This window comes from Oncorhynchus kisutch, linkage group LG1, assembly GCF_002021735.2.
Source record: "Oncorhynchus kisutch isolate 150728-3 linkage group LG1, Okis_V2, whole genome shotgun sequence".
Taxonomy (NCBI): Eukaryota; Metazoa; Chordata; class Actinopteri; order Salmoniformes; family Salmonidae; genus Oncorhynchus; species Oncorhynchus kisutch.
The window spans coordinates 19,437,034-19,462,337 of record NC_034174.2 but is presented as its reverse complement, the minus strand read 5'-3'; the positions used below and the strand labels follow the sequence as shown (position 1 = coordinate 19,462,337).

The following is a 25,304-nucleotide window of genomic DNA, read 5'->3' as shown; positions in this document are numbered from 1 at the left end:
TAATGTGTCTGTTTATCTGATTCTGATTTGTTGATGCAGTTGCCTTGGTCCAGGTCTCTCTTGAAAAATATACTTTTATCTCAACAAGACTAACTTGGTAAAAAAAGGTGAATTAAATGTAGAGATGCATGAGTGGATGTTTTTGATATGGCTCTTGGTGTTTAGTAATGCTCTGTCCTTACAGTCCATGCATCCACCCATTACCACCCAAAAGGGGGAGTGAATCATTTCAAACAACACATGGCTGAAATCAAGATACTGTGGCGGAGAATGATTCGAAGATACAAGATTGGGGGGAGGGGGAGACAGGGAGACAGGAAGGGGGATAGAGCTTGAAGGGAAACATCAGTCCTCAGAATAAAAAAAGGTCCTGCAAATGGCAGTGGCTTAAAGCCCTGTGTCTGGAGTCCGGAGTCAGACCGACAGTCATCGCATGGCTGAGGCTCACTAACAGGCTGAAACAGACTGCCTGGAAATACAAGGGATGACTTCATTCTGACAGAATGATCCAAACCTGTTTCTAATATATACAGTACACATAATACATTTTTAGGATATGACAAGAAAAACAAGCGGTGAAAAAGACATCCTGATCCCTGGTTACACACAGATGCAGGGATCAGCGCTGTGCTGATCATTCCTGGCATATTAAATCACCTCAAAGACAGAGACACACGGAATCATGCACATACACACACGCACAGATGTATGTGATTTGATTTTGAACCTAAAAACTGTGCTGATGAACCTGAAGAATATTGATGTCTCTTAGGTCGTGTTTACAATTGACACTTACATGCGACTTCTGCTGTCAGAATATTTTTATTTTATTTTATTTATTTCACCTTTATTTAACCAGGTAGGCTAGTTGAGAACAAGTTCTCATTTGCAACTGCGACCTGGCCAAGATAAAGCATAGCAGTGTGAGCATACAACAAAGAGTTACACATGGAGTAAACAATTAACAAGTCAATAACACAGTAGAAAACAAAGGGGGGGGTCTATATACAATGTGTGCAAAAGGCATGAGGAGGTAGGCAAATAATTACAATTTTGCAGATTAACACTGGAGTGATAAAAGAACAGATGGTCATGTACAGGTAGAGATATTGGTGTGCAGAAGAGCAGAAAAGTAAATAAATAAAAACAGTATGGGGATGAGGTAGGTGAAAAGGGTGGGCTATTTACCAATAGACTATGTACAGCTGCAGCGATCGGTTAGCTGCTCAGATAGCTGATGTTTGAAGTTGGTGAGGGAGATAAAAGTCTCCAACTTCAGCGATTTTTGCAATTCGTTCCAGTCACAGGCAGCAGAGTACTGGAACGAAAGGCGGCCAAATGAGGTGTTGGCTTTAGGGATGATCAGTGAGATACACCTGCTGGAGCGCGTGCTACGGATGGGTGTTGCCATCGTGACCAGTGAGCTGAGATAAGGCGGAGCTTTACCTAGCATAGACTTGTAGATGACCTGGAGCCAGTGGGTCTGGCGACGAATATGTAGCGAGGGCCAGCCGACTAGAGCATACAAGTCGCAGTGGTGGGTGGTATAAGGTGCTTTAGTGACAAAACGGATGGCACTGTGATAGACTGCATCCAGTTTGCTGAGTAGAGTGTTGGAAGCCATTTTGTAGATGACATCGCCGAAGTCGAGGATCGGTAGGATAGTCAGTTTTACTAGGGTAAGCTTGGCGGCTTGAGTGAAGGAGGCTTTGTTGCGGAATAGAAAGCCGACTCTTGATTTGATTTTCGATTGGAGATGTTTGATATGAGTCTGGAAGGAGAGTTTGCAGTCTAGCCAGACACCTAGGTACTTATAGACGTCCACATATTCTAGGTCGGAACCATCCAGGGTGGTGATGCTAGTCGGGCATGCAGGTGCAGGCAGCGACCGGTTGAAAAGCATGCATTTGGTTTTACTAGCGTTTAAGAGCAGTTGGAGGCCACGGAAGGAGTGTTGTATGGCATTGAAGCTTGTTGAAGATCGCATTGAAAAGACCGGTCTAGACGCACAAAAGTCGCTTTGTGTTCAGATTTGGAAGTGGTCATGGATGCATTGTGTGTGTATTTCACCTCAGTCTGGATGCAATCAGGCTACCGAAAGCGCATACAGTGGGCAATGTCATCAGCACTCCCACAAGTATCCAGAAAACAGGTTTTGGGACCGAGAGGCACCTTTCATTATAATGTTGGAGGAAATATGTGTAAAGTGTGTAAATAGTGTGTAGTGTGTAAATGCTAGCCAACTAGCTAATAAATCGAAAATATTTTGGCTAGAGTTATGCTATCCCATTTGCAATCCCTTTAGCATTGCTTGCTAGCTTGCTGGCTAGCTACAGAGGTTAGCTGGCTAGTTACCTACAGTAGTTAGCTACTGCCATCAGTTGTTATTGTATTATCATATTTAGCCTATTCCACCGTTTGTAGAATGCATACTGCCATTTGAATATAGCGCCGGAAAAGGGAATCTGGACACACTGTGGACACTGTAGACACATTTGAATGTACAGTATGTGTAAATGCATGACTCGTTCGGTATTCCACGATCAGAATACTAACATTGCCTGAACTGTGAAGTCTAGACATGGCCTTATAGCACAGTATCTGTCAGAACATTCCCATTTCAATCCTCATTCAACACTAGGAGTAGGCTTAGTTTCTGCTTACTGACCACTGAAAGGATTATCCATCCACTCTGGTCGTGATTGTCTGAACCTGAACGTGTCTGTTTAAAACGAACGACTTGGTTCATTTAGGGTGAGGTTCACAGCTTGGGTGCTCATCACAGAGAGGCTGTGTCTGCCTCAATTGTCCCGTTGTCTCAGCTGGCCTTCCTCCTTTTGGCAGGGAGCCAGAGTGGGCCGAGCCCGGGCTCATTGTCACCTCACCTAGCCACGGTAGTGGGCCACGGATAGCGCTCCGAACCACGGGGCGGCTGGGCTGCATGAGGGAGCTCCTCGGAATGCTGCCTCTGATTGCTTTAGAGCGCTGGTGGAGGTCCAGCCGGCAGTCTAATGATTTACAGATTGGAACACTGTGGTGTACATGTGTCAGGATGATGCCATAGGTCTACCACAAACAACAGTAGCAGAGCAAGCTGGCGGCTTCTCCTCCCCTGTCAGAGAGAGGTGTGGCCCCTGCATTCTGTCACACAACACTCCCCCAAAGACCACAAATGAAGGATATGAGTGGCGGAGGGGAGGGGGGCAAAACTTAAAAGGCTTTCATCTTGTCAAACTGAAAATACATTATCTATTGACCTGGAGATGCCCTCTGTAAAACAGAGAGGGGGAGAGAGAGAGATTCACCTGGCAAAAATTTACAGTAGATGATGGGTTCGTGTTTTTTCCCAGTCTTATTTCTGAAGAATAACAAGCACTGCTCCATTGATATCATGAACATGTTCAATGCAAAATCTATCAGATGATGCTGACAAGATTACCTATCAAATGAATCATGATCATTTCATTTAAATATTAAAAGAAAGCCAACGCATCATTTCAGTGAACAGAGGAAGTCAGGAAACCATACAAAAGCAGTTTCTCTTTTCTTGTTTTCCGTTGCTCACCAGCTTCAAGGACTCAGCTTCAGTAGAACTAAGAAAGAAGTGATCTTTACAAGTTGCTTTCAGAGAACACACAAAAGATTCAACAAGGGATTTTTTTTCAGCAGTAGTCTGCCGCCCTATGTGACGCATTTGCCTGTGCTACAAACAATCTGTCTACAACCAAAAATATAATAATTATAAAGGGGGATAGGTTATTTGTCAAGGCCATTAACATGATCTGTTTTTAGTCCAACTACACAAACATTCTCAGGATTGTATTTTCTGACCTGCTAATAGTGGCAAATAAAAGTCAACTTTCTTAATGGAGAGTTCATATAGAAAAGAGAGGCTGGCTTGCAGTCTGCAGCACCTCACAGTACCTAATGGTACTAGCGACATGAAAAATGAAGGCCCATCAAGGCCACCATCCAGACCTGGAACAGAACAAGTCTAATCGAGGCACTGGAACCATGTTGACATAACATCTTCAGCCCAGTTGCATGTCACATATTCTAATGTAGGCGCTGGGTGCCTACCCAGGAACCCTTGCAGTGTGGCATAGTTAACTGAGCAGGCTCCAAAGCAATGCCACAAACAAGCCTCTTTTTTCCCTTCTTCCTCCGCGGTGCGAGTGGACTATCAGCGAGGGTCCGACAGTGTTGTGCCTAATGACCTATTTCTCCACTCCTGATCCTGCGGCTGGCATAATTAGTTACCTGGGGCTGCAATCCAATTTGAAGTGATGACAAGAAAGTGATCCATGAAAAAGTAATAAGTTAAATCCAATTTCAGCCAGTCTCTAATTAAATGCACATGGAACTAATGAGTCAAACCCTACCATTTCACTGATAATGCTAATTAGTGGGGTGGGAGTTGCTCACTCTCGTCCCGCGCCACTGTAGGTGTGAAGCGCGAGGTAAAGTGGCATAGACTTTTAATTACACGTCATTCTGTCAGTAATTTACTGGCTTTTTGACCAGTTAAGTATGTTAAGCTGCTCTCCAGCCTGCTAACAGCTGTTTGTATGATTTAATATGATTCAAGGCACTGGGAAACAGTATGCAAGCAGCACATTCAGTGCTATCCCCCCTTCTTGGAGATATAAAACACAACAGCCATTTCATGCTGATCAAGGATTCTCCTGCTTGGTTTTTCTCTCCCCCTTCTATGCAGGTCATTTTTTTCAGATGTTTCAGATATTCTGTGCTTCATTATTTTTGACTTGTATAAAATGAATTGGAGTGAGTCACAGAGCTTGTGCATCTCTCTCTCTCTCTCTGTCTGTCTAATGGGGATACTGATGAGATGAATAGGTCTTCACCACAGATAGATCTTCACAGCTCTACACACATCAGGTGGCAGCTCACTGCATATCTCATACAGTTGAAGTCGGTAGTTTACATACACTTAGGTTGGAGTCATTAAAACTCATTTTTCAACCACTCCACACATTTTTTGTTAACAAACTATAGTTTTGGCAAGTCGGTTAGGACATCTATTTTGTGCATGTCACAAGTAACTTTCCCAACAATTGTTTACAGACAGATTATTTCACTTATAATTCACTGTATCACAATTCCAGTGGGTCAGAAGTTCACATACACTAAGTTGACTGTGCCTTTAAACAGCTTGGAAAAATCCCCAAAATGATGTCATGGCTTTAGAAGTTTCTGATAGGCTAATTGACATCATTTGAGTCAATTGGAGATGTACCTGTGGATGTATTTCAAGGCCTACCTTCAAACTCAGTGCCTCTTTGCTTGACATCATGGGAAAATCAAAAGAAATCAGCCAAGACCTCAGAAACTATTTGTAGACCTCCACAAGTCTAGTTCATCCTTGGGAGCAATTTCCAAACGCCTGAAGGTACCACGCTCATCTGTACAAACAATAGTACGCAAGTATAAACACCATGGTACCAGGTACATGTCATACCGCTCAGGAAGGAGACGCTTCTGTCTCCTAGAGATGAACGTACTTTGGTGAGAAAAGTGTAAATCTATCCCAGAACAACAGCAATGGACCTTGTGAAGATGCTGGAGGAAACAGGTACAAAAGTATCTGTATTCACAGTTAAACGAGTCCTATATCAACATAACCTGAAAGGCCGCTCAGCAAGGAAGAAGCCACTGCTCCAAAATTGCCATAAAAAAACAGTTTGCAAATGCACATGGAGACAAAGATCGTACTTTTTGGAGAAATGTCCTCTGGTCTGATGAAACAAAAATAGAACTGTTTGGTCATAATGACAATCGTTATGTTTGAAGGAAAAAGGGGGAGGCTTGTAAGCCGAAGAACAGCATCCCAACCGTAAAGCACAGGGGTGGCAGCATCATGTTGTGGGGGTGCTTTGCTGCAGGAGGGACTGGTGCACTTCACAAAATAGGTGGCATCATGAGGCAGGAAAATATGTGGATATATTGAAGCAACATCTCAAGACGTCAGTCAGGAAGTTAAAGCTTGGTCGCAAATGGGTCTTCCAAATGGACAATGACCCCAAGCATACTTCCAAAGTTGTGGCAAAATGGCTTAAGGACAACAAAGTCAAGGTATTGTAGTGGCCATCACAAAGCCCTGACCTCAATCCTATAGAAAATCTTTGGCCAGAACTGAAAAAGTGTGTTCAAGCAAGGAGGTCTACAAACCTGACTCCGTTACACCAGCTCTGTCAGGAGGAACGGGCCAAAATTCATCCAACTTATTGTGGGAAGCTTGTGGAAGGCTACCCGAAACGTTTGACTCATGTTAAACATTTTAAAGTCAATGCTACCAAATACTGTCACGGCTGGCTGAAGGACTGGACCAAAGTGCAGCATGGTAAGCGTACATTTTCTCTTTATTCAAAAAAATTACGCCGACAAAACGAAGAACAAAAACCAAACCGTGAAGCTATGTGCCCTGAACAAAGACAAAGTTAACTTCCCACAAAACAGGTGGGGGAAAAGGGTACCTAAGTATGGTTCTCAATCAGAGACAACGATAGACAGCTGCCTCTGATTGAGAACCACACCCGGCCAAACACATAGAAATAGAAAATCATAGAACATAGACTGCCCACCCAAATCACACCCTGACCAAACCAAAATAGAGACATAAAACGCTCTCTACGGTCAGGGTGTGACAAATACTAATTGAGTATATGTAAACTTCTGACTCACTGGGAATGTGATGAAAGAAATAAAAGCTGAAATAAATCATTCTCTCTCCCATTATTCTGACATTTCACATTCTTAAAATAAAGTGGTGATCATAACTGACCTAAGACAGGGAATTTTTACTCGGATTAAATGTCAGGAATTGTGAAAAACTGAGTTTAAATGTATTTGGCTAAGATGTATGTAAACTTCCGACTTCAACTGTAATTGTTGTATCATTGGACCAACAGGCTTCGATACAGCTTCTACCCCAAAGCCATTAGACTGCTTAATAGCCGTAAGACGGCTAAATAGTTAATTAAATGGTTACCCGGACTATCTGCATTGACCCTATCTTGCACTGATTCTATGCACACTCACAAGACTAAATACAGTGCATTCGGAAAGTATTCAGGCCCCTAGACTTTTTGCAAATTTTTTGTTAGGTTACAGACATATTCTAAAATGGATTAACCCCCCCCAAAATCCTCATCAATCTACACACAATACCCTATAATGACAAAGCAAGAACAGGTTGTTAGAAATTTTAGCAAATGTATTAAAATAAAAAAACTGAAATATTACATTTACATAAGTACTCAGACCCTTTACTCAGTACTTTGTTGAAGCAACCGTGGATGTGATTACAGCCTTGAGTCTTCTTGGGTATGACGCTACAAAAGGTTTGCATACTTACATAAATAAGATATTTCTATTTTAGATTTTTATACATTTTCAAACATTTCTAAAAAGTTGTTTTCACTTTGTCATTATGGGGTACTGTGTGTAGATTGATGAGGGGAACAAAATAATGGAATCCATTTTAGAATAAGTCTGTAACGTAACAAAATGTGTAAAAAGTCAAGGGGTCTGAATACTTTCCGAATGCACTGTATCCTCCAAACACCAGGCATTATCCAAACACCAGGCATTATCGGGCATTATCACTTACATAAACACTTGTCTGTACTTGTGGCTTTCATTATGATAGTTTCAACCTAGCAAAATGTAACATAACATACAACACATTACAAAGCAGGCAATTTAGAATTTTATTTAGATACTATGGCCAACTAGCCTGTGCTCTTCACAAGATTTGGGCAGAGGAGGAAAAAAGGCCCAGCTCTCTTTTCAATAGCTTAGTGACAGGTTGGGCAAGGTCTTAGAATTTGAATTTTTTCTTTGTCTGTGAGAGAATGTGTAGTACTTCACTATGTACCAAAAACTGGCTGTACGCTGGAATCTTCCATGTAGCCTCCCGTGTTTGTTGACCTCTGCTATACATTTTCCAGCCTGACTCGGGAAACTCTTTAGTTTGATCCCTTCAACTTATTTGAATCCTGACAAATGCACACACAACTAAAAGGTCAACACAACTAAAAGGTCAACACAACTGAAAGGTCAACCCAACTACAACACAACTAAAAGGTCAACACAACTAAAAGGTCAACACAACTAAAAGGTCAATACAACTACAACACAACTGAAAGGTCAACACAACTACAACACAACTGAAAGGTCAACACAACTGAAAGGTCAACACAACTAAAAGGTCAACACAACTGAAAGATCAACACAACTAAAAGGTAATCCTCTAGAGCTATTATTGAGACAAAAAATTGCCTCTTTAATTACAGATGTAGGATCTTAATTTGAGTCAGTTTGCTACAGCGGGAAAAGAATCCTGCGGCAACAGGAAATGTGATTGATCATGTGGATTATAATTCATGGAGATTTTTGTAGGGGTTGATACATTTTTCACTAGGACATATCAAGTATGAACTTTCTCAAAAACAATACTGTTAATATAACCGTGTGTTAGTGTGGGTTTTCAGTGAATTTATGTAAATCATGAAGCTCATCTGCATTTCCTGCAGTGCAGGAAAATTCTCAGCGAAAGAAGAGAGATTAAATTAAGATCCTACATGTGTACCTGTCATTAGACCTAGCTGCTAAGGGAAAGGGGCTATTAAATTTATATATATATATATATATATGAGAACAGTCCTTCTTATTAATGACCAAATAGGCCCTGAAGTCATTTGCAATTTCGCACTGAAACAAACGTTCAAACAAAGATACACATGTGAGGCGGCTCTAAGGGGTGATCTGAAAATAAGGGGTGATCTGAAAAAGAGAGAGAGAGAGAGATTCTATCACATATTAACCACTGCTACAACAGGCCTCGATCAGCAACACACATTTACCTTGGCTTTGCTAAAAAATGGAATACATCAAAATATTTCCAAGAGGCTGATTTCTGAGAGTCTAGGCTTTATTTAACTAGGCAAGTCAGTTAAGAGCAAATTCTTATTTTCAATGACGGTCTAGGAACAGTGGGTTAACTGCCTGTTCAGGGGCAGAACGACAGATTTGTACCTTGTCAGCTTGGGGGTTTGCACTTGCAACCTTCCGGTTACTAGTCCAACGCTCTAACCACTAGGCTACCCTGCCGCCCCAGGCATTCAGAAGTGTGTTTATTCTACATAGTAATATAATTAATGTGTCACAGTTTGAGATGTATGTTGTTGATCACACTCACATTGCAATCCACACCCACGAACACACACACGCAAACGTGGTTGGCCTACAACCGTCACTCACTCTGCCTCTCTTAATTTCCTGTTTATGAAGGTTGCTTGGTACATTCACCCATGACAGAATGAAAACAGCACACAGTGTACTATAGAAAAGATCAAGAAAGTTCAGCTCTCCATTGCTCAACTTAATAAGTGACTTTTACAACAGACCAACCGCTTTTGTTTGTCTTGAGGTCTCCAACTTGGAAGCAACAATATGACAGTTGACTGGTGTAAGCATACACTGTTTGCATGTTCTTAACAAGCATATGACAGTGTGTTCTGGTACCTGTAGGCTTGGCTGATTCTCATTGTCTTTGGGGGATTTTAGATCGGTGCCTTGCTGAAGCTGCAGTTGTTGTTGTTGTTGTTGCTGTTGTTGCTGTAGAAGGATCTGCCGAGCCACTTGAAGAGCCTGAAAGAGAGATGAAAATGATGGTGGGTTAAAAAAGGGAACAACATTGAAACTAAAAGCAGATATTTGATTGTGTCTTGGGGCTCAACCCTTCCCTTGAGACCACTCTTCTTTTAACACAACAGATGTAACCCAAACAACGACGTGTTCTTGGACTGCTAATAGATAACAAAACAAACAGGATTTTACACAAATCAATAGCCACAGGCCAATGCAAATATTTTCTGTTGATTTAGATTAGATTTTATTAGGATCGCCATTAGTCGATGCCAATGGTGACAGCTAGTCTTACTGGGGTCCAATTCGTAGCGAAAAGACAATACAGAAAAAAGTCTTAACAATTGATATACATTTAAAAACATGAACATGTAGTGTGCGTGTGTATACTGTAGGTTGCAATTACAGTAAACAGAAAAAGTCAGAGGCACAGAACGGTGCTTTTTGATCCTCCTCTCCCCCTGTCCACTCCCCTCCAGAAAGTAAATAAAAGGTTTATTGCTGCTCCAAATATCTGTTAAAGGACACGGCCTTCTCAGTGGAAAACAAAATACAGTGCAGTCACATGTTTATTGCTCCAGCTACTCCCTTTTCCCTCACGATAAATAATCAAACATGCCATCCAGAACAAACAAAGCCGGGGAGCCGGGAAAAACAGTGGTCATGAAAACCACACTGATACCAAGAAAAGCAAGCGTGTATTCCCACAGTGAGCCGCCAGCCTCCTCACACCTACACCAGTAAAACATCTGAGTAAATAACTAGGCTCATACTTTCCATACTCCACAGACGATTACTCCCACAATTAAACTAACAGTCCAAGCCCATCCCGCACAGCAGAGTAATAGTCCTCAAGTCAATTATTTGATGAGTCAGGTTGATTGCCAGATGCAAATTAAAAGTGGTATGTTGAAGACGAAAATCGGAAAAGGTGGAGGGGGGTGGGTGGGGTGGAGAGAGGAGGTGCTCAGAGTACGTATGAGGGAAATGTAAAGAAACGCGTGAAAGAGTAAGAGGAATGTATGGAAGATGGTATGAAAGTGAAATAGGAAAAGGAAGAGGGTATGGTGAAAGGCTTATAGAGAAACGGAGAGAGTGATAGGAGAAGATGATCTATAGGCCTGTAAATGCTCTATAAAAGAAAGGATGAGAGGGGAGTCCAGCTCAGAGGCAGGGGCAAACAGCTGTGCGCTGCTCTGCACCGTGTGTGTGTGTTGACCCTCTCAAACACAGGCCTGTGGGATGACATCATGAGGCAAGAATATAACCACAGGCTACAAAGAGGCCACTCTCCTGGCATTTTACCCTTCCACCATTAAAACATGTTCTCTCTCTCTTTTCTCTCTCTCCCTGCCTATAGCTTGTGAGGGGAAAACCCCAGCCCACACATTCATAAAGATAGTGTACCCTTTTCTTGTGACAGTGTGAGATTCACTCCAACACAAACAGAGAAATCCAACGCAATGCTAAGGCACAAACAATAACCGACTATTTATAGCCCTAATTATAAGAACATGATATTTAACCAATTCAGTTACAGTATGACAAACTTCCTATCTTCCCGCCTACAGTGGCAGACCTACCTAGCACTTAAAGCATGCAATACAAGATCAATGTAATTCAATAACCTCAAGTAGGTTATTGTAGGTAAGAATAAGTTGACGGTTAAAAGTTATATACACATTGCACTACAGTACTTATGCAAAATGTGCAGCATAAAGTCAAGTTTAAATAGACAATAGACCACAAATGACAGAGCTGTGTAATGGAATAAAGGACAGAAGGTTCTTCTTCGAAGACACAATAATCTTACCTGGTGAGGCAGCATGGCACAAAAGAGCACCAAATAGTTAAGCCAAGCCTAGGGATTACTACAGGGGAACATTTATGAATAAACAAAAGTAGTATTTCGTTTTCTCTGTAACTTATGACACATGCATGCTTTGGTGTAACCTGTCTGGGTTACTAAGAGGGGTGTTGGAACTAAGATACTTGAGTCAACAGGATATGATGGGAGTTTTTAGATACTAATGGGTGAAGACATATATTTCTGGGAATCATTAACAGAAAAAAACCTGGCACAACACCTACAGTACTGCATCATCAATCAGCATAAATACAGTAACTGTGACGTTGCGATGGAACACTGTGTATTGTAAGATCATCCACGTTGATCTCAAGTTGATCATCAAATAGAAACTAACCTCATTAAGACTTTCATATTTGATAAAGTGGAAAAGCAGTCAGAAAATAATCACTTACAGTATTAGTCATACTGTTTGGGCTCTGTTTTCCCCAATGACTTTAAAATAGTTTTAAAAGCGAAAGACACAGGATGAGTCAAAAGACCGTCATTATCGAAAAATAACGATATAAAAAGGTCTAGCTGGGGAACCTATGTAGAGTGTTTCCGAGTTGAGGCCGGCTAGAGGCTGAGGAATGATTTGTTGTTTAACAAGGCGACTGTAGCTGGCTGCCTTGGAGAGGCCTGATGCTGTGCTAAAATAACCCATTGTGAGCTGTCACTGTGATGTTTACACAGCACCCACTCTTCTCTTCACACAAGGCCTCTTCTCTCTCTCTCTCTCCCCTCTTTCCCTGGAATTCATCTCCTTTTGATCTCACATTCAAAGGTACTGGGGCTTGATAGACGTACAAGCCTAAAAGCAGCTCCAGACGCGCTAAACTGCCAGCGGATGACAGACCGGAGCATCTAAAGAGCAGAGAAATGAGGAGAACAGCATGTTGTCTGGGCACTACAATAGCACAAATCAAGAGACATATTAGGTGGAACTGATCAGATACAGTTCAAAGACAGATAATACAAACAGATAACTAGGATGCAAAGGGAACAGGAGACTGCCGTGCTTTAGGGTGAAGCAGATGTCAAGCTAAGCGGGGAAATACTGTATGTTTATAGAATTAACTAGGATTTTACACAGAAATACACGTATTCAAGTTTTGACTTATTCTAATGTACAGAAGCAGGAGATTGAACTGTGTGTATTTCTAACTGGCAAAACATGTCATGATTAACATGAGGTTTGCCAATTGGATTTACATATTTGTACGTGCGGAACCTGTCTATGTACAGGTGCAACTGAAGAAGCTTCATTGCAATGTGCTGCTATGGTTATTTGTACTACAGGCTAAGTTGTAGTTGTACAGTACGAGCTAGGATAAGGAACAAAATAAACACACACACACACACACACACACACACACACACACACACACACACACACACACACACACACACACACACACACACACACACACACACACACACACACACACACACACACACACACACACACACACACACACACACAAACAAACACCCTCCAGGATCTGACAAGGTCTTATTGCCAACAAAGACAACGCAATTTGATATCCTTGTCATTTGCACATTCTCTTTCAAATGTGTTCAAAGTTCACACCTTCCCCTCTATTAACGGGTCTGTTTTAATAAACAGCGGCTGCCTTATTTCTAAATCTACTTTCACACCATATTAGTGAATAGAGCCTCTGAAAAGGCAGGAGCAGCTCTCATGTCCCAGGGCTATCTAGCAGTGATAAGGGAATGGCTAAGTACTAGATGTCTTTATATGCAGTCTGCACATGTGGATTATTTACAGGCTTTGGGTTTCCTGCTGTTAAAGCCAGCTCTGGGTGCCATACAAATCCCTGCTCTGAGAATTACCACAAGTCTTTGCTTTGATTCAGCCCTAAACTTTTTACTATGTTGTAATGGCACGCACTTTTTGGACATGACCAAGGGCACTTCTTTATCTCTCTACATCTGTTGACCTTGAGTAAACAAAAAATACAAACAACTTGTTCAACTGTAGAGGAATTCAAATGCACTGGTTATTGAGAGATACGTCTAGTGGTAGGCTACGTTCCTCGGAAAGAAGAGACCAGCAACAATTATCCTCCAGCTCAAACTGACAGACAAATGTGAGCCAGGTAAAGAGAGTGGTTGTGTGAAAACTGAGAGGGCTCCATTCAGGGTGGCTCCACTGCAAGAGGTACGGTGACGTGGGTCTGGTCTAGTGTGTTTGTTCAGGCCCATCAGGAGAGAGCCCTCTTTATTTCCTCCGACTCACCAATGTCCTCCAACTCCAACGTCAGTGTAGACCTTGAATGTGAAATGATTTCAAACAAATTGACCCTAACTGCTAGAAGATGTGTGCGCAGATGTAATCAGATCCCTGTGGCCATTGTGGAGACTGGAGAGAGAGGAAAAATGTCAGAGAGAGTAGAGGAGTGGAGGAAAGCGGAGAGGAGTAGAGGAGAGCGGGGTCCAGTGCTCGCTGTTTACCCAGTGGCTGGAGTTAACTAGACAGGAGACCAAGGTTCTCATACGGCCAGCAAAAACACAGCTAATAGGTTTGTCCTTAATGTAGTCCTGCTCAGCAGACACAGGCATTTCTCCCCCTTCTCAGGTCTGTGGGTTTGCCTGGTGATGGCCTAAATGTCAAGGTTATCCGCTTAACTTTCTAAGTGAAAGAGCACACCTCTCAACTCATCTGACATTTATGGCCCTGGCTCTACCCCTGCAATGTTTTATCCAAACAAAGGGCCTGCAGTAGCCCTGTGCAATAAGCCCACTTCTTCTGGATCCTCCTGGTGTGTTCATAGTACAGTAGGCTGACTCCCTCCTACAGAGTGGAAAGCTGTTCCTTCCATTTCTGTAAATTATGCAGGCTATTGTAAGACTGGCGGGAATTTATTGAAACTGGGAGAGTTACTCACACATTTTTAGAATAGGACAAGTAGGATGATGTGTGATCAGCGGGGCATTGAGTGTGCAAACATATAGTAATGGAATTCACTTACAATAAGTGTAATTTTTATTGAAATGCATATGATTTGGGACCATTTTTAAACATGTGAGCAGATAAGCAGCAGTAGGAATCATGTCAATTTATATGAATTGAGTTATATACTTTTTTTGTACAATGGCTGTTTATCTGTAATGCAAAGTAGGCAGGGCTGTATTCTCTGTAAGTATATAATTAATGCCATTTCCAAAAAGCCTCTCCACATGGAAAACAGGCACCCATGTTTAAACCTCACGCATTACAGGCCCTCTGAAAAACACTCTCTAACCCATGTTTAGATTTCCAAACTAATTCATGTAGAATACATAAATAAATCAATGTTTTGTACCCACTTCAAACCATTATATGCCTTTCCTTTGCTGCACTTTTCAACTAATCTATTAATATTTATGACAACACTAAACATTTCAAATTGCCATGTTTAAACAATATAAAGCACAGCATGCAATTATATAAGATGCAAGCTGACTTCAATAAAAATCTAATTTTGTTTTGTTCTCCCCATAACAGGTAATGCGATGGCTTGACAAATGTTTTTAATGGGGATAATGGAGTAAAAGAAAAACAGGGTAGAAAGTAAACTTATTAAACATGAGTGTGGATGGAAGAGGGTGCTGTGGAGCGGGACTAATGATGGAGGGCAGGGAGTGAAGGGAGAGGAGGAGGGAGAGAGAAAGAGGGAGGGTAGAGAGGGGAGGGAGAGGAGGAGGGAGAGAGAAAGAGGGAGGGTAGAGAGGGGAGGGAGGGTAGAGAGGGGAGGGAGAGGAGGAGGGAGAGAGAAAGAGGGAGGGTAGAGAGGGGAGGGAGAGGAGGAGGGAGAGAGAAAGAGGGAGGGAGAGGAGGAGGGAGAGAGAAAGAGGGAGGGTAGAGAGGGGAGGGAGAGGAGGAGGGAGAGAGAAAGAGGGAGAGTAGAGAGGGGAGGGAGAGGAGGAGGGAGAGAGAAAGAGGGAGAGTAGAGAGGGGAGGGAGAGGAGGAGGGAGTATGGAGCAGGCGCAGAGCAGAGAGTAAACAGTGGGCCCGGAATTTACTCTGAGCCTGGTACAGGCGGCCCGGGAGGTCAGCTCAGCTATGCAGGCCCAACAGGTTCCGTTTGTTTGGATTCTCCAGCCTCTCTTAAGTAGCATCTTAACAACAGATGGTAAAAAGTAGGCCTCAATTCAGAGGTCTGGGTTAAAAAATGCACATAAAGAAAATCACACATACTGTAGACACAACACACACACACACACACACACACACACACACTCAAGTGTCATTTAGCATCAAAATAACAGGGCCAAATCCTACAGAAAATAAGACAAATGTAAGAAAATTTGAATGGCTTCACTGGCTTCACACAGGCAGGATAAACACACACACACACACGCATGCACACACATGCAGTTTTGTCTGATTATGGGACACCAACTTCCTATCATGATTCAATAACATAATGCAAATCTCCCCTCCATGAAGGCATTTTTGTCCCCGCCATTCAGCAGTTATTAAATGAATACTGTGTTTATTACTGCTTTAGAGCGGTGTAAACTCATAAACACCCTCCCGACTACAAGGGAAGCTGTCAACTAATATTGTTTCCCTCATGAGTCGCTCTTCCACCTCAATTACGCCTTTCAACTTCCTAGGCACGGTATGATAAAGTGGCCGTAAAAATCATTCACATTAATACACCATTGTGCATCTGCTGCTAAAGGTAATTAAAGAAGTAAATGACTCATAAGAATAGACATATGAGCCGCAAAATGAAAGGCAACTGGGCTGCCTCATGAAAATATGTACCATTAAGATACTGCATTTTCATATTCAGGGTAATCAGCTCCACTAGCCTGATGCTGATTTAATCCACTTCACTAGCGAAGTCTATCAGAGCGCATCACTCTCTCTCCCCTTGCATTCTGCTCCAGCACCGCCCGTGAATGGCACCACTAAAGGGAGGTCACACAGAGGCAAATCAGTAGGGGAGCAGTCAATGCTTTGGTTCCGTTTCGATGGCAGAAAGAAAGGGAAAAGAAGATTGAGTGAGGAAGAGAAAATAAAAAGATAAATAATTTAAAAAAAGAAAGAGCTGGGAACAATGCAAGGCAGATCTCAGTCTATACCCTCCTGCTGCCTTTCCCTTTTCCTTGCCAATACCAACGCCTGGGGATGCCCACCATTGCATTCTGCTGTAATTTCCGTCAAGTCGATAAAACACAGAAAATGTCTTGGGCATGCAAACTATTTAGACGGGTGCTTGAAAAAACCTTGTTTCGTTTGTTATTGCATTTTGGTCTGCAGAGTTGCATCAGGTAGTGGTTAGGAGTGTCGTGCTTGGGAAAGGATGATTCTAAAACGCAGCGTGAGGCAAGGATTCTGTGGAACTGATCCAGGGTTGAAGCGTAGTGTTTAGAATGGGAATGCCTCGTTGTTTTTCATCTCATTCACATTACTCAACTTCATCAATACAGCAGCAAACTCACAAGTTACTCTCAGCAAAGCCCTAAATCTCTGATTTGAGTTGCACTGAATATAGATGAATACAGGCAGCCTACACATTACACACACAACACCCCGTAACAAAGCAGTGCTTCAGGAAGAGACTGATATACTGCATCAGACAGTACATGGGGGATTTAGACTGCTCAGGGCACTGGCTGCTTCTATGTTGTCAGTTGATTGGTCCTCAATTCCTCTACTATGGGTTTACTACTCTGCTGGTCAACTGTCTGACACAAAAATAAATCCGGCCCATAATATGATGCATGCCACCAATCAGAAACACCTAAAAGGTAGAGTGACATTACCTACAGCCTATCACTGCTGTCAGGGCAGGGTAAGGAAGTCCATAGGACAGGATTTAATGTGGTGTGCTATGTCCCTAGAGAAAACACTATCTTCCCAAACCTTGCTGTTGATTTCACAAACACGGAATTCAGTCAAATGATATGGCACAGAAGCCATCCCTTGGTTGCTACTGCATTTTGGTTACACTTAATATATCTGTGGTATACTAAACATAAAAGAAATGCTTATATCATAGCTCCACTGATCCAAAACTACAGATGTAGGATATCAAGTTGATCACTCTTTTGTTGCCGAGAACTGTCCTGCACCACAGGAAATGCAGATGAGCTTTGTGATGTACATCAATTCACAAAAATCCCTAAGACACGGTTATATTAACAGTATTGTTATTTTCATGTAGCCTACTTTTGGCCAACTAATAGCCTAAACACTGTTCAAGCAACATTATGGACTAAACGTTCAAATCCTATTGCTGCACGATTATTTTGGTGAAATTAAGATCCTACACCTGTATATATACATCATCTGCCATTGATTTCCCTTGTCTTGACCTGGGACCTAAAGCACGTAAACCTCCTGTATGAGGTCTATGAGGTGCCAGTGGAGGAATCCCAGTGTGGATGGAGAGAGAGTTACTCTACGGGAGAATAATTCTATAAATCACAGTGAGCCCAATTGGCCATGGTCTGTGGATTGAGTTGCAGTGGAGTGGCAGCTCCCTGTGAATAGCACTGTCTCTGTTGAAGTCATTCCAAGACGGGTAATATGATCTCAGACAGACAGGAATAAAGGAAGAGGGAAAAAATCTGATTGCTTTGGCCATAAACTATAGTGCTCTCCTGGCTGAGTCTGGACAGATCTCCAGTCAGCTTGGACTGAATATGATGCATAGCAGTGTTCTAACGAAAGACAAGAGGGCAAAGACAAGAGGGCAGCCATACTCTTTTAGTTTAATTGGCTTGAACATGGACACTGGGCGTTACTCAAACTCTCACAAGTCATATTGGCGTGGACAAGTGTGAGTGAAGTAACAACAAGTCAATGCAGGTCCTGTAACTGTAAGTAAGCACTTTTGACTAACATAACATCCTGTAGTAATTAGCATGCAAAGCGCAGCGCGGTGACAGAATTGGCTGGCTTCAATCAGCCTGAGACACCTTCAGCACTCTGAACAGACACCTCCTGAGCTGCAGGCTTCAATAAACGTTGCAGGAGAAGATGATCACGAGGAAAATTAAGTTATCTGGCAAGCTTAAAGGCCTTACATAAACATGTGGTGGAAATATTAAACAACGCAGACTGTGGCCTCCAAAAATCTGGCTTCTCTAGAAAATACACTGAGTGTACAAAACATTCAGAATATTGAGTTGCCCCACCTTTTGCTCTCAGAACAGCCTCGATTCATCAGTGCATGGACTCTACAAGGTGTCGAAAGTGTTCCACAGGGATGCTGGACCATGTTGACTCCAATGCTTCCCAAAGTTGTGTCAAGTTGGCTGCATGTCCTTTGGGTGGTGTACCATTCTTGATACACATGGGAAACTGTTGAGCGTGAAAAACCCAGCAGCATTGTAGTTCTTGACATACTAAAACCGGTGTGCCTGGCACCTACTACCATTTCCCGTTCAAAGGCACCCAAATCTTTTGTCTTGCCCATTCACCCTCTGAATGGCACACATACAAGATCCATGTCTCAATAGTATCCATGCTTAAAAATCCTTCTTTAACCTGCATTTGACAGGTGACATCAATAAGGGATCATAGCTTTCACCTGGATTCACCTGGTCAGTCTAAGTTATGGAAAGAGCAGGTGTTCCTAAGGTCTTGTACACTCAGTGTATGTCCTGATGGAACTTGAATGAATTTGAAATTAATGCAATTAGGTGATGAATCTCTCAAGATTCTGATCTAGCATTAGTCAATAATAAATCATCACCATCATTCTATTTTACTTGTTCTGTCCACCCTTAAAAATGAGAAACATACATACACAGCATGGTGAGAATGAAACAAACTAAGTGAAATGCAGGCATAGCTACAAACAGTAATAGCCCAAACAACAAGCACTGCAAGAACCAAGGGCATATGGGCTTTAGAATAGGGGGGCCAGGCGGGAAATGACAGACTGCTGTTCACCTCCATTAGCTGCTACAGTATGTGAGAGCGGTGCATCTAGCAGCACACGACCTGTGAAGAATCTTAGATATCGCTCTATCTTGGAATGGGATTGCCGCATTAATTCTTGGGAACTGTAATCTCTCAAGCAAATCAAATTACTCTCATTAACCCCACAAGAAAACTGCCTCTGTAATAAGTATGAATAAAAAGTATTTATTACCAATAATCACCTCTTTAATGTGAGCCAGCTTACAACAGCTTTTATTTTTGCTGATTAAGTTTAAAAAACGAGAAACAGGAAGGACGTTTGTGCGCACAGTGCGAGCACACACACACACACACACACACACACACACACACACACACACACACACACACACACACACACACACACACCTCATGTAGTTTATGAGTGATACAGTGATTAAAGGGGAGGGTATAGAGATACAGTGCTTTAGGGCCTTTGAGAGGACGTGCCTTACCTAGTCATAAACATCTCTGTCTTTAGGCCAGTGACAGAATCACTTTCAATGGGTTCACTTAGAGGTGAATCACTAGAGAATGTATATGTAAAGTAGCCCATGTCATCACCCAATCAGTGCCTGCACACAAAGCTGTCCCTGGCAACTCTGTACAGTCACTGTCACGCCCTGGCCATAGAGAGGCTTTTATTCTCTATATTTGTTCATTTTTCTATGTTTTTGTATTTTTTTGTTTTTGGCCAGGTATGGTTCTCAATCAGGGACAGCTGTCTATCATTGTCTCTGATTGAGAACCATACTTAGGTAGCTCTTGCCCACATGGGTTTTCTGGGTTGTTTTCTATTTAGTGTTTGTATCACCTTTCAGAACGGTTTCGGTTATTCCTTTTGTTACTTTGTATTTAGTGTTCAGTTCTATTCAATAAATATGAACACGTACCACGCTGCATCTCGGTCCTCACCTTCTTCCTCTGAATGCCGTTACAGAACTACCCACCACAAACGGACCAAGCAGCGTGGAGAAAAGGAGGAATGGACATGGGAGGACATTCTGGACGGGAAGGGATCCTACACATGGGAGGAGATCCTGGCTGGAAGGGATCGCCTCCCATGGGAACAGGTGGAGGCAGCCAGGAGAGCGGAGGCAGCAGTAGAAGGGAACCAGCGTTACGAGGGAATATGGCTGGCGAGGAAGCCCGAGAGGCAGCCCCAAAATAAAATTTTGGGGGTAGCACACGGGGAGTGTGGCAGAGTCAAGTTGGAGACCTGAGCCCACTCCCCGTGCTTTCCCGGGTCGGGCATGTGACTGATCAGGCCCCGTGCTATGGGGTGATGCGCACTGTGTCTCGGCTGAGCATTCACAGGCCAGTGTGCTCGGTGCCAGCGTCCCGCATTTGCCGAGTGGAAGCTGGCATCCAGCCTGAACGGGTGGGGCCAGCTATGCGGTCGAGACCGCCAGTGCGCCTCCACGGCCCTGTGTATCCAGTGCCTCAGCCAAGGAAGAGGCCGCCTGTATGTCTCCCCAGCCTGGTGAGTCCTGTGCCTGTTCCCAAAACCAGGTCTCTTGTGTCTCCATCCAGCCCGGAGCTGCCAGAGTCTCCCTCCAGCCTGGAGCTGCCAGAGTCTCCCAACACTCCGGAGCTGCCAGAATCGCAGACCCTCAGTCCAGAGGCGCCCCTCAGTCCAGAGGCACCCCTCAGTCCAGTGGCACCCTCTACGAGGGTCTTCAGTCCGGGGCCCGCTGCGAGGGTCCCTGCTCCAGAGGCGCCACTTAAGTGGGCCAAGACTGAGGTGGAGCGGGGTCCATGTCCCGCACCCGAGCCGCCGCCGTAAGGAAGGTCCACCCGGACCCTCCCCTTTAGAGTCAGGTTTTGCGGCCGGAGTCCGCACCTTGGGGGGGGGGGGGGGGGGGGGGGGGGGGGGGGGGGTACTGTGGGGGTACTGTCACGCCCTGGCCATAGAGGCTTATATTCTCTATTTTGGTTAGGCCAGGGTGTGACTAGGGTGGGAATTCTATGTTCCTTTTTCTATGTTTTTGTATTTATTTGTTTTTGGCCGGGTATGGTTCTCAAACAGGGACAGCTGTCTATCGTTGTCTCTGATTGAGAACCATACTTAGGTAGCTCTTGGCCACATGGGTTTTGTGGGTAGTTTTCTGTTTAGTGTTTGTATCACCTTTCAGAACTGTTTCGGTTATTCCTTTTGTTACTTTGTATTTAGTGTTCAGTTCTATTCAATAAATATGAACACGTACCACGCTGCATCTCGGTCCTCACCTTCTTCCTCTGAATGCCGTTACAGTCACTGACCTCTACATATTTGAGAACGCTTGTGCGGATTGCCAGACTCAGTGCAAACACTAGCATAACAATGCTATTTCTGAATCATAGACAGCTGCTGACATTGTTACAGCTCAGCTCATTTACATCATTTTGGTTGTCTGAAAGCCCAGTGCACATAACAGAGTAAAAAAACATGTCTGCATTATGTATTTCTGCAAATAGAGAAAAACAAACTGATAATTGTATACTTTATCACTCCCCAGGGAGTGAAGTATTTGCTCCCATTCCAGGATATGACATCATTACTTCAAGTAAATGTTGCCAAGTATAATTGCTCTGCTCGTAAACATAGCAGACACTGATATCCTCTCTATTTGAAGGACTGAGTTTTTTCCCCCTGAAAATACCAATTAATTACATTATCAAAAAAGGTCATAGAAAGTAAGAAAATACATATTAAAATGGCTGATAAATATGAATTCCCCCCATTAAATCAATTATAATTGGAGGTCAGCAGTTCATTCATTTACAGGTTTAGCATAATTACCTGTTTTTCCCTCATTTACTTCTGTATGCACCTGGGACACTGATGTCCCTGTTATCCAAAGTAACGCACCAGTGATTATTCAAATTAAACTTCTATTCCAGTGGGAACATGTCTATCAAAATAAAATGCAGAGAAGTTTATACACCAAAACGAAACCCTATAGTATACCATGAATAATTATGTTAGCACTTATCTAGAACTGGATGTAATGTGATAGCAGTCCTGTGGATACTACATTATCTATACTGCACATATGCTCTACAAAAAACAAGATAATCTGTGTGTCAATCATTTTGTTGAGCTAGTGCATCAGTACAGCAGTACAGCTAGCAGTGATTGGGGTTTGGCAGCAGGACAAGTTAAGGCAGTGCTGCCCCATGGCAGCAAAACCAAAGCTCTCCTATATCTTCTCAACCTGCCCATCAAAGAGGACCCAACCGCCTGTCTGCCTGTGCATGGCATCTCCTGTGATTCATGCTGGGCATGTGAGCCAGGCTGCAGGGACTGTGAGGAGCGCCACGCAAACCTGTGACCTGTGGCTATGCATCAGAGCAAAGGAAATTAGCTCATCTGCAAGGGTGTACGTTTGTTAAAAACCTTTTACCCCTTTTTTGTGATATCCAATTGGTAGTTACAGTCTTGTCCCATCGATGCAAATCCCGTATGGACTCGGAAGAGGCGACCTGGCCAAGCCACTCTGCTTCTTGACACACTGCTCACTTAACCCGGATGCCAGCTACATCAATTTGTCAGAGGAAACGCCATACAACTGGTTTTCCGGTCAGCTGCCACACAGCCTGGGATCGAACCCGGGGCTGTAGTAATGCCACATGCACTGGGATGCAGTGCCTTAGACCGCTGCGCCACTCGGGAGCCCAGGGCGTTCATTTTATAAATGATAGGGTTTTACACACATAAACATATTCAAATTGGCACCCTCAAATGTACTTCAATATGGATAGATGGAGGTATTTATTGTGTTTAACACATGAAAGCCACCTCAGTAAGACAGACTGCAGAATATCACATAAACACTTTGTAAACATACAGCTGTAAAGATAATTATTTTGATTGCGGGACTCTCGTAAGGCTTTTCTTCCCCTCCCCTACATCTGTTTGAAATAGAGTGCAAAACCAGCGTTCTGGCTGGAGCTCAGGTGGTTCAAATAGAACACACACACACACTTCTGTGTATAAACGTTCATTTCCCCCTCTAGTTTACAGTTTCTCTCTGGTTCTGTGGTGAGTCAGCAAAAAGTCAGAAGCTGCAGCTCCCCACTGTACAGTCCACCTGCCAGGAAGAGATCCTGTTCTGTTCTCTCCTCCACCTAGCCCAGGCCAGGCCCAGGGAGATGCAGCGAGACTGGGGGAGAAGCAAAGACAATGCTGCTGCTGCTGTTGGAGTCTCAGTAATGTACTACATAGAGCAGAGAGCAAGAGAGAGGAGAGAGTAAGGCCCTGCATTCCTCTATTTATGGGATACAGTATACCAACGTAGAGTCACAAAAGACATTCTATGGAATCACCTTGGGATGCTTTCAGTCATGTCTGTCTGTGTGGTTATACTGCACCAGTGCTTCATGGATGGATGTTATACATAGATCAAATGAACTGAAAGTCAATTACAACAAATAATGGTGGAATTAGCTAGCTGATATGCAAGCATCCCTTCTGTAGGTTATCCCAATACATGTAGTGTTGGCTTTGTAGTAGTGACCCAGTCTGTGGGAGAGAGCAGAGGGAAAGGAAGGTGTGGGATAATCCATCAGTCAGCCAGGCCCACTGTGTCCCCAGTACCCCCAGTCTCCTAACCCCCAAATCCCACTGGCCCCTTTTTCAATTTCACACAGCACTCCTCTGGATTTCATTCACTCCAGGCTTGTGCACATCTCCATTGTGATAAAAACCTCTTCTCTCTCTCTGTCTGTCTGTCCGTAATGTGAGATGGGTGTCCATTTTCCAGTCTCTTTCTCTTCTCTCTCCAGAACCACAAATAACTCACAGGCCTTTGAGCCCATCTTGATTTCGCTCCAAAGATAAGGACACAATTTATTGTTTTCATTGAGCTTGAGTGCAAAGACAGAGAGTACAAAGTCACTCCAAGATACAGATAAATATAGCAAGAACGGCCAGTTTAATCTGCCTCCACACGAAGGACAATTTCAAGTGAACTCATGGAGATGGGCACACATAGTGAAACCAGCACAGTGTAATACCAGCTAGAGACCTCGCTACAGATGGAGAAAAACCCCAAAATGTTTTAACGCCAAATCAAAATCCCCTCAGAGAACAGCCAGTGCTGGTTCAATACGTGTGTATGTTAAATTAATTTTCTATGTCTACCATAACCCTGGTTTGAAAGAGTAGATCAGGGATTGGACTAAACTAACATCGCAAGTGGAGCTCACATACACCCCCACTGACGCAATACAACCTCACAATGAATTCCCAACATACATCAGTGTTCTGTAGCCCCAGTGATGCCCTCGGTTGTGATTGTGCAGGGGGAGGCTGAGGAGTACAGAGTATTTACTGATGCGGTTATCTTGTCCTGTGACAGGCAGAATCAATCAATCACCACGCCACGGCTCAGCTCTGCCGTGCATTCCAGGCACAGCCCCTCACTTCTGGGGGAGGAGATGGCAGTGTTAGCCAAGCCAAATTTGATCAACAAATGCAGTTCCCCTGTGCCACAGCTATCTGAGATGAAGATGATATTATGTGGAAGAGAGCAAACTGAGGAAGACAGCACAGAGAGAGAAGTCCAGGTGGATTTACCCTCCTCAAAGGCTCAGCTTCTTCTTAAAGTAGTGTCTCTCTTCCAGAAGCAAGGGTAAAAGCCACCATGTCGCGAATAAAATCAAATCAAATATTATTGGTCACATACACATGGTTAGCAGATGTTATTGCGAGTGTAGCGAAATGCTTGTGACCAATGTCTTAAGGACCACGTGCAACACAGCCTGTTTTACAGATCAAGGAGCCAAGCATTTATATGCTGAAGATAAGATTGAATTACTTATCAGAACTTGAATTTAAAAAATTCAACTATTGTCTGTCTACCACAATTACAAAC

At 43.2% G+C, this 25,304-nt stretch overlaps 1 protein-coding gene across 10 annotated transcripts in view; it reads right to left on the bottom strand.

The window, feature by feature from the left end:
• The window catches only part of LOC109898110 (forkhead box protein P1-B), a 241,197-nt gene that overhangs the window by 60,350 nt on the left and 155,543 nt on the right, over positions 1-25,304 (bottom strand). For all 10 annotated transcript variants that reach the window (XR_004203567.1, XR_004203566.1, XM_031793110.1 and 7 more), the window contains one exon: positions 9,547-9,672. Coding sequence is in view for 8 of the 10 variants with exons in the window: in XM_031793110.1 (XP_031648970.1) it covers positions 9,547-9,672 (126 nt within the window). In the remaining 2 variants the exon portion in view is untranslated. The remainder of the gene's footprint in view (positions 1-9,546; positions 9,673-25,304) is intronic.